The sequence below is a fragment of the Populus euphratica genome, unplaced genomic scaffold, assembly GCF_000495115.2.
Source record: "Populus euphratica unplaced genomic scaffold, PopEup_1.0 scaffold60.1, whole genome shotgun sequence".
In the NCBI taxonomy this organism is placed as follows: domain Eukaryota; kingdom Viridiplantae; phylum Streptophyta; class Magnoliopsida; order Malpighiales; family Salicaceae; genus Populus; species Populus euphratica.
The window spans coordinates 185,076-195,483 of NW_011499938.1; the positions used below are offsets into that span (position 1 = coordinate 185,076).

Consider the following 10,408-nt stretch of genomic DNA (forward strand, 5'->3'; position numbering starts at 1 on the left):
TTCTCATAAGTATATGAATTAGAAAGTATTTTATATTTTATTTTTATGTTTCAAAATATAGGAGAAAAAGAAGAAGAAATTTGCTCATCCTGCCCTTATATTTTATACCAAGTGTACAATATAAATCCGGAGCTAGAAAGAATTTTCTAAAATCTGAACATAGATGGTCTGCTCAAAACTTGCTAGTAGGGCTGGTGGTAGAACACTCTATTGAAAGAAGACGCTAATCATATAAAACATGATTTTATGTATATATTTTTGTAGTTTGTGTCGTATCGCGTGAATTTCCATTAAAGGGATTTGTCTCCATGTTTAAACGCCGTGTCTTTGTTCCTTTGGCTGCAAATTTGAGAGCTTTTTGCACAGATGCTGCTATTTTGGTGGTCCCTGGAGAGCTCAAAGAGAGCAAACCCCTTAGTCCCAAGTCTGCTCAAAACTTGCTAGTAGGGTTGGTGGTAGAACACTCTATTGAAAGAAGACGCTAATCATATAAAACATGATTTTATGTATATATTTTTGTAGTTTGTGTCGTATCGCGTGAATTTCCATTAAAGGGATTTGTCTCCATGTTTAAACGCCGTGTCTTTGTTCCTTTGGCTGCAAATTTGAGAGCTTTTTGCACAGATGCTGCTATTTTGGTCAATACAGTTCTACTGCATTTTGGTCGCTGGAGAGTTGATCCTTTTGCTCGGCACATCAAATTCTCTGCATATACTCGAAAAGACTTGAATTACGAGGCCCCATTGATATAGATGGGAGGGTTGAGATTTAAGAATTTCTGGCCTTGAATTTCAAACTTCTAGTCCAGTTCATGTAACTTTCACCATAACCATGTAGCTGTAACGTTCATGCATAAATATATTACACCAGCTAAGTCAAACCAGCAACATCCTCAAAACTCCCAGCTTGAAACAAGAACTAACATGTGGCAATAATTGGAGATTAATTTGTTTCAACATCCAAGCAACTGCTCAGGTTGCAGTAAATGGGAAGGGCCAATTAAACCCCTACTGAAGAGAATTAATTGCTACTCTGGATGACAATTACAGGGAAACTCTAATCTGTATCGAATAAGCCTAGCCCTACCCTGTCAATTGAACAATTTCATTAGCAATGTTAAATTACATTTGTTTTTTATATTACCCCCGGCCTTTCTTTGCCAAATGACCAGTCTTCCGCTTGTGACGACTGAAATCTGACACAAATCTGAATGTCTGGCCACAGCCTTCCTCAGCACATACATAAGGACGAGCACCCGTGTGAACCCTGATATGTTCGGTCCGGGCCCATGCCCACTTGAATGTCATCTTGCATCCCTTCCAAGGGCACTTGAGAGGGCGGTCATCTATATGGACTCGGCGATGCTGCACCAGATATTTGTGTGAGAAAAACTTCTTCCCACACCCCTTCACTGGACAAATGTTTCTTTTGTGCAGTGCAAGCTCCTGTTTCGATAGAAAACTCATCGTGCACCCGTCAATGTCACACTGATATTCTGCCTCCTCGTCTTTCATTTTAACATTCTTTCGCCCAGCTGGAGCCTTCACTGCTGTAGCATCCTTCACTTTTTTCTTGATGTTCTGCTTCTCTTTCAGCCTTGTTACCGACTGTTTAGGAGCCTTTGAGAGTCTTTTCCTGAGGCGCATGCTAGGTCCACCTCGCTCCTCTTCAGCATGTGAATCAAACTGTCCAGCATTCATATGACTTTTACCAAATCGAAGCTGAGGAGTTTCTGGCTTTATTCGCCTCTCTTGTTTCATTAATTGTGGGGTCTCTTTTTTTATCATCTTACGGGCACTCTGTTTCAGTTGCCGAGGAATCCCTTGTTTCATTGAAGATTTCTTCTGCTTGCTTCGAAGAATAATCCTGTCCTGCTGATCCGAACTATTCTCCAGCAAGTCATCTGAAACAGCTCCTTCCCTCTCTGCTATATTGGGTTGCTTGCTTCTAGAAGTCTTCCTAAGGTGCCCATGAATATTATTCTCCCATTGATCATCAGAAACTACATCTTCACTCTCAATAGAGGTGGCCTTTTTGCGTTTTGGAATTCTTCTGCAATGCTGATGACCATCATCCTCCTGCAAATCATCTGAAGCTGCATCTTCACTCTCGACAAATTTGGCCATTTTGCTTCTTGGAATTCTTCTGCGCTGCCAGTGAGTATTGTCCTCAAGAGAATCATCTGAAATTGCATCTTCCCTTTCAACAAATTTGGATTGCTTGCTTCTAAGAATCCTTCCATGCTGCTGATGGATATTTTCCTCCAATGAACCATCTGAAAATGCATCTTCCCTCTCAATTAATTTGGCTAGCTTGCTCCTAGAAAATCTTGGGAGCTGCTGAAATGCACTTTCATCTAATGAATCATCGGAAACCACATTATCCCTTCTAATGACCTGGGCTCGCTTGCCTCTTGATATCCTCTTGTTGTGCTGTTTAAAGCCATTCTCCAATGAATCATCTGAAATTGCACTTTCCTTTTTGATATATCTTGAAAGTTTGCTCCTAGAAACTCTCCCATGTTGCCAACGAGAACTCTCCTCTGGTGAATCATCTGAATTTGCATCTTCCCTCTCAGTATATTTTGCTAGTGTGCTTCTTGGAGCTCTCCCATGCCACTGATCACTGTTATCATCCAGTGAGTCATCAGAAGCTACACATCGTCTCTCAGAACATTTGGCTTGGTCGCTTCTATGAACTCTCCTAAGCTGCTTTCGAAACTTGTTCTCCACTGAAGCATAAGAAACTGTATTTTCCCTCTTGATAGATTTGGCTTGCTTGCTTCTACGCATTCTCCTATACTGCTGACGAACATGCTCTGCTAATGGATCATCTGAAACTGCATCATCACTCTCAACCGATTTGGCCCATTTGCGTCTGTAGCTCCCATGCTGCTGATTGCTATCCTCTACCAGATCATATGAAATCTCTCTCTCAATGTCTTCAGTGTTTTTCCTATTGTGAATTCTCATATGCTGCCTATGAGAATAATCCCCCACCGAGTCTTCTGAATCTGCTTCTTCTGCTTCCAGACACTTAACTTTCTTAGCAGTCCCACTCCCTGCTATTATTTTCCTCTTCTTCCCAGATTTTCTACTGGTTTCATTTTTGTGGATGGTTTGTGGTTTTTTCTCAAGCTTTTCATCAGGAGTTGCCAAAGCATGGAAGCTTCTTTCTTGTTCTTGTTCTTGATTTTGATATACAAAATCCCTTTTCACTAGAAAGGGATGAACTTGATTTGACATCCAAACTTTTCCACACCATTTCCCTGCCACAACTTTTTTTGGCTTCCCAGATCTCCTTCCATAAACCTTAAATTTTTGGGGTGAGCTAACTGGAGAAGCACGACCAAAGGCATTGTATATAACAGAATTGTATGGCATCTGCTTACTATAAAGAGGAGATCGGCTGAGGTTGGCACTGTAAAAAAGATTGATCCCCAACTTTACAGCCCAGTCCCCACTCCCTGGTATGGCTTCCTCACTATCCAAAGCTGACTGGATCCTCTCCTCGTCCTCTTTGGCAGCATCCCTGAAAGTAATGTCATTCCATAGATGATCAATTCCCAATTCTTCTGACACTGACTTTGCTTCTGCTTCAATCCTGGGATACTCTGTAAATGTTGCACAAAAATCAATGAATTCAAGTAAACAGATACATAATATGTGACTTCTTGCTACAACTGTTGATATAATTTAAAGAGATGAAGCACGTGAACATAAATATACCAATCTGATGAAAAAACTTTTGTGGGTAGAGTTGCCATATTAATCAATGTCACACAGGTTACAAATTTATTAAAACTTTCTCCAGCTTAGGTGACATTTTTCACAATTAAAGTGAAGGCTTGTAGAGAGTTGATCTGTGTAATATAGAGGGCAATAATGCAATTTTCTTACTGCACCAGTGATAGGGACAAAATAATACCATGCAGCAGCACCTCCCTTTTCATCCATGATACACTGCTCCTTCTCTTAGAAACACAATCCCCACGATCATGTTCTCTTCAGAAATGGGGATCTTGTTGTGTAGCAAGATCCCCACGATCATGTTCTCTTCAGAAATAGGGATCTTGTTGTGTAGCCAGGATGATTGAAAAGGAGGATAGGGCTTCAGGGGGTATGAAGTGCACACAGATGAGAGGAAAAATTATTGCTTTGATAACTTTTTTTGGCATGTGGGAAATGCTGTATCATAAACTGATTAAAAGCTCCACTTATGATTCTGATCTAGCAAACAATATTTTGTTTATTTTTTCCTGAATTAAGGATTATGCAGATTCCTTGTCTTGTAAATAAGCTTCTTGTTTTTTACGTATTGCACCTCTTGGTGCTCTTTTTAAATTTTTTTGCTTATGGTGGAGATAATAGTTCACTTAGTGTCAATCAAGACCGATTGCAGTGGGTTAAAATGTTATATGAGACTCTAAAGTCTAAACCATTATGAACTGGTACGAAGTATGGGTTCACTTAAAACAGAAAAGCACAACAAAACAGGTGCACATTTCCCCATTCTAGGGTCACTCTTGCCACTTGAATGTTGCAAACCAGCCTACTGCAAGTTTGCTGGTATGACCACACTCAATTATCTCATGATCTCTACTTTTGTAATTTTAACATGCACCACTAAAAATAATAATAAAAAAAAAACCCAACAACAACAAGAAGTTCATTAAATTTGATTTTGAAACAACAAACATAAATAAACAAGAGGGAAGGTAGAAAGAGAAGGTAGTGCTCATTCCATGAATGAAGAACTTCTATGGCCTCAATTACACAAAAATAGAAAAAGAAAGACACACCTGGATGACAAAGAAGGAATATATGCACTCCACCCATTTGACGAAGTTGTTGTTCTATTTCTACAGCATGCTCAAGACAGAACACGTGCAAGCACGAAGAGTCTCTATCAGATCTTTGGGTAAATGGCATATCTGGATTCTCTATTGGTACAGTAGGCCTGTTAAACTTTGTTTTTTCAGTATCATGGACAATTGGGGAACAATTTAAAGACATGTGTGGTATTGAAACCGGATCTCTGTATCTACCATCCAAACCATTTGATTCAATGCAAGCAGGGTTATTGGCTGGGAAGCCAAAAGAACATCCAAGTGTATCATCACTTCTATCCTTGAAATTATCTGGCCTACCTCCATGTTCTGGATACATATCAATAGATTTGAAAGGAACATCACCCTGCCGATCATGTTTTGATGGAGATAAAGGGTGACCACCAGTTTCAGTGTCATAGTACTTCTGCTTGTAAGAAGGGAAAACAGAACTCTGACCCTGATATTTGCTTTCTAATGAACAGTTTGTGAAGTTAGTTTCATCATGGCAAGATAGACCTGCTTCAACCTGGTCATCCTCAGAATCAGACGAATTTCCATAATTCAAAGCTAATAGGCCAAGAGCAGAAGACTCCATCTGTTTTGCAGAACTGGAAGCCACTTCAACACTTTGATCTGCCATCTGAATTTGGTAATTATGAGATTGAACAGGGACATCATATAAACCAGCCACGGTATTCTTTCTCACCCATCCTGTTTTAAAGTAAAAGATACCCATATTGAAAAATGGCATCCATAAGAAGGAAATCCGGAAGCCAGAAATGAAAGCACAAACAAAGACATACAATATGCAGGTTAAATATAATATGTAGCGGGTTAAGAATTGTGTTGATATAGAATGAATTTTGGCAGCAGCATATGCAGTTTGATCTAAAATAGGTCCAGCACACCAATATTCCCCCCGAGAAGATTATAATAGCATGCAGCAGATTTTTTTATTTTAGTTGACTCATCATTGTCTGACTAATCCAAAGATCTTTCATTGTCAATTTCAAGTTGAAAAGGGATAATCCAGGTAAAGTATTGCATAAATAGAACTGCCATCTATTCCATATAACTTCTGAACATGACCACTTTTTTTCTGAAAAAATCACACAAACATGAAAAGGGACTTTCCATATTAGCACACTACATCTGTTCTGTAATATATTGGCCCCAAGCATTTTCATATTTATTTCCCTCCAAAAATTAAATATGTTCTTTCCCAGTCATCCCTTTCCTAATCTCAATGAATGCCAACAAATACCATTGCATCAAAAACAGCAATTCTGACTACCAACCGATATAACCACAGAAAAAGATTTGCAAGGGGATTGAGGTATAATTGAATTTAAATCAACCTGCCTAAATCCTTGCTCCTCCTAAGGTCAGGTCTTAGCAGGAGGCTTCAACATTGGTATACTGATGCTAAGGGTCTATATTAGGCAATCCAAACAATGCGTCATCATGCAATTAAACACATGGTTGGGAATTGACTTTGACTACTACATTATCGTGTAATAGAGGCGAGTAACATAAGAGGTAGAGTTTCCATTAAACATACTCATTGAGGAATTCTGCTCAGGAATATTTGCAATCCCACCAGCAACAGTAAAAACATCCCTAGTTACTCCAGAACCAACGACCCAGTCATTAAAGAAACTACAATCAGCTGACATGAGGTATCTAGAAGCTGCTTCTTTTGGTTGAATGATGGCAAGGCAATCAAAGCTCAAAATCCCACATGTGACGCATGAAAACAGTCTCTGATCTGACAACTTATCACCATGAATGGGGCTACCTCTTTCAGTACTCATGTTCATACTCTGTGTGCATTCATTTCCATTTATTGTAGAGAACCTATTCCTTTCACACAAAGAAGCAAACTTCGCTTTCACTGAAAAGAAGCCTTTCACTTGATTAATTTCCTGGTTCTCGTCCATCAAGATGTCATCAGAACCTGAGCTTTTTGAGGATTTCATAAAATCCTTCTGGCTGCTTAATCCAAGGGTGGGGTTATCTCTTAGCTGGGATCCAACTCGTAAGTTTGAACAAACAGAAATGTCTGAAGAACTTCGTGGAAGAAGCACCACTGAAGATCCTTTTCCAAGAATATGAAGCAGGTCATTATTCTGTATCATATTTTTCACAAATTGCTCTTTAACCAGCATTTCTCCTTCACCCTTTTGCTTATCTTTCAGTCTTGAACTCCGTGGTTTAGCACTGATGTTCACAGGTATTCTGGAAGGTAGAAAATTGTAAATATGAGGATTCTCTAATCATAATGAATATTCCATGTGGAATAAACTGTAGCATCCTAACATAGAATGTCAACAGACCAGTTCATATGCAAGAGAAACTCACTTCAGAGTAAAAGTACATAATAGAGTTGGATCAACTTATATTATGAATTACTAAATAATGAGGAGACAATATGAAAATCTTTCTTAAAATAAAATTCAAGTTAGATTCCTATGAACTTCCCAGCAGTGTGATGTTGAAGATCTCAAATAAGTTTCAAGAACAGTAGATATAAAAAAATGAAATGAATCTATGTTATGGATACAGCACAAAGTTATTCAAAAACTACAGAAAGTCTGAGTTTGAAATGATGCAAAGTAAGAAGGCACAATGCCTCCAAATAGTCCACAGGCAAGGTATTGATGAGAATTGTACTGCCAGTACAACAATCAAAAGGGAATGTTGCAGTTGTTCGATCAGGATACCTTGTACAAAATTCAAGAGCAAGATCATAAAGTAACTGGAAATGAGACACCATAGGAGGGTAATTGATTGAAGCTCTTCGAATAGCAGCATCTTTAGCAACTGTCAACCATTCAGGAGTAGCAATATTGGCTGCCTCCCCACAGTTGAATCCTGGATGTCAAAAATAACAGATGAAGCAAGTGCTTGCAAAAATCAACAAAAGTAACAATATAATCACTGTCCCAAAGAAAGATACTAAAGTGAAATACAAAGGGAACTTACCATGACTGAACCCTGAATGATAGGCTCTTGGGAAAGTGACTACAAACTCCCCGGCATTTTGAACTAACCTGATTTGGAGCAACCAGTAGCATTACAAATACAGAGATAAAAATCATGCCACATGCAAAACATTAAAGGCTCTATGCAAGTACTATGGTTCGTTCTTTAGGCAGTGAAGAGAAAAGTTGAGATGAAATCCCAGGTCCCTAAAAGATCAGAGATTCTCTTTCCCAGCACTTCAGCTCAATTGTTAACCATACTGGACTACTAAACAATCAATTACATTTAACAAAGTCTAAGAAATAGCATAGTAAATTTAAAGTTTATATGTAAATGGGTGACCCATATAATGAAATTTTAGCAAGTTATTAGAAAGATACAGGAGCGGAACGGGGCAAGGATTCAGAGGGTACCTGCAGCATGGTACACCTGCACTGATAAATACTTCAGGTGACATTACTGTTGTCTTCTCACCGAGAACAGCAAATGTTACTGATAGGAGGGTGAAAGTGAAGCTCAGTACTAATGAATCCTCAAAAATAAAGACACTCAGTACTAATGAATCCTCACAGCAGCAGTCATTAAAACATTGCAACAGTTTCTTTTTTTAAAAAAAAAAAAACAGCAGGATAATCAAAGATGTTAACAGAAATAGTCTCATCAATTAATCTGTATCCCAAATAAAGTGCCTTTTCATCAAACACGAATCCAACATCTTCTAAGTGATGTATGAAAGTAGTGCTGGGAAGTCACAAAAGCAAACATTCTCGTAAGGAAGAAATATTGTGCTCCATTTTCTATCTTACTGCACCATCAAACCTCAGAGCTCTTGAAGCAGGTTGGATGCACAAATTAAAATCAACCCAGACCAATCAACCACTGCCATTATTGCAAAGCGTATAGTTCCATTGTCTATCTTAATAACTTGCTTCAATTGCTCAAACATTTCCAGTTCTCACAATTGTCAAAACATATTGTCGGATATAAATAAGCATAACAGCTAATCCTTGTTACATACCTACAATATTCTTCGTCTAACTAGATTCTACAAAAATTCACACAGGCATGTAAAAAATAAACACAAAACTAACAATGCATTCAAAGCAAGGAAATAAAAATCCCAAAAACAGGGGAGTCTTATTACTAATAGCTCCAATTTTGAATGTACTATTAAGAAAAAGAAATGAACTAACCAAGAGGATTATTCTCTCCACCATACCCATGAACCCTAACAACTTCCTCAAATGCAACAGCAGCCTCTCTAGGCACACCATACCAAGTCTTCCCAGCACCCATATGCATATAATTCAAGCTATGCAAATCATGATCCTCAACATGCCAAGCAAACCAACTAAATATCATCCCAATATAAACCATAGGCGAAGTAACCCCAGGTATTTCCTCCTTCATAAACCTCAACAGGGACCCTTTAGCCCTTGAAACACTCCTCATATTCCACTCAGTTTCCCCCACATACATTCCCTCCCCAACAACCACTCCTTGCCCCTCCTTTTTCCTCGGCGAAAACGCAGAACCAGGCATATCATTAGCATATTCTACAGCAAAAGGCTTATCTAAAGTAGCTTTCCAATAAAGGTTTTCAATTTCTAATGGAGAAAGACCTCCCTTCTTAGAGAACTTCTTCAAATAATTCTTCTCAAAGCTTTTAGCCTTGGTTTCAAATTCTTGAAATGTGTAGGTCTCACCGCTCTGCCACACTGGTTTTTGAACAGGGCGAGGTTTCCTGGGGCAGAATCCGATCTGCTGCTGCCGTGTGGTGAATGTGGGGGCAGAGGAGTCACCGTTACGGGCGGAGAGAGAGCGGTTGAGGTTGGAAAGAGTGGATTTTTTAGCAGAGGGTAAGACAGGAGGGATAATTTTGCAGATTCCATATTGGGAAGCTTCTTTTTCAATTTTGAAAATGTAAGCAATTGGATCTTGGAATTCAGATAGTGTTGGACGGTATTCAGGTGCTAAAGGTAAGTTCTTTAGCCATTGACATACTTCTGTACTTGTTGGTGGTTGTGGTGGTTCTGGACTTAACCCACTTGGAGCCGCCATTAAAGACAAAACAAGAGGAAAAAAAATGGTGGGTTTTTCTTGGTTTCTCAAATGAAGTCCATTGTGGTATGGACTTGGATGAGAAAGAGAAGAGGGTGGTTAGATTCTCAGTCTGTACTTCATCTTTGTTTTAATGGTGTTTTATGTGTGTTTTTTTTCTTCTTGTCTTTGGGATGGGTTTTTTCTTTCTTTCTTTCTTTCTTTCTTGTTTTTGTTTTTGTCCTTTTTGGTACTTTAAAGGTTTTGCTCTGTTTTTGTTACCAAGTAATTTAATACAGAGAGTTGAGAGATGGAGGTGAAAATGGAGGGGCAGAGGAGAGGGGTGGCAGTGGCAAAGCAAGAGAGTGAGAAGGACAGAGGAAGAGGCATGCGAGTGGGCTTTTATTCTGCTTTTGGAAGAGGGGTGAGAGTGTGTGTGAACGCTACTGACTGACTTCGGGTCTCATATTTACCGTTTGAGTGACGTTCGTTTCTTGACATAGCACTGGAAACCAGTTTAGGACGAACTACATTTTGATCCTGTTATTCCAT

At 39.0% G+C, this 10,408-nt stretch overlaps 1 protein-coding gene across 1 annotated transcript; it reads right to left on the reverse strand.

The window, feature by feature from the left end:
• Positions 1 to 877: 877 nt before the first annotated feature.
• On the reverse strand, positions 878 to 10,348 carry LOC105136691 (lysine-specific demethylase REF6-like). The gene is made up of 7 exons (XM_011042129.1): positions 9,010 to 10,348; positions 8,230 to 8,308; positions 7,817 to 7,884; positions 7,555 to 7,705; positions 6,393 to 7,069; positions 4,802 to 5,542; positions 878 to 3,613 (listed from the first exon to the last, which is right to left on the reverse strand). The coding sequence occupies exons 1-7, from the start codon at positions 9,875 to 9,877 to the stop codon at positions 1,140 to 1,142; spliced, it is 5,058 nt and encodes a 1,685-aa protein (XP_011040431.1). The 5' UTR covers positions 9,878 to 10,348; the 3' UTR covers positions 878 to 1,139.
• Positions 10,349 to 10,408: the final 60 nt, after the last annotated feature.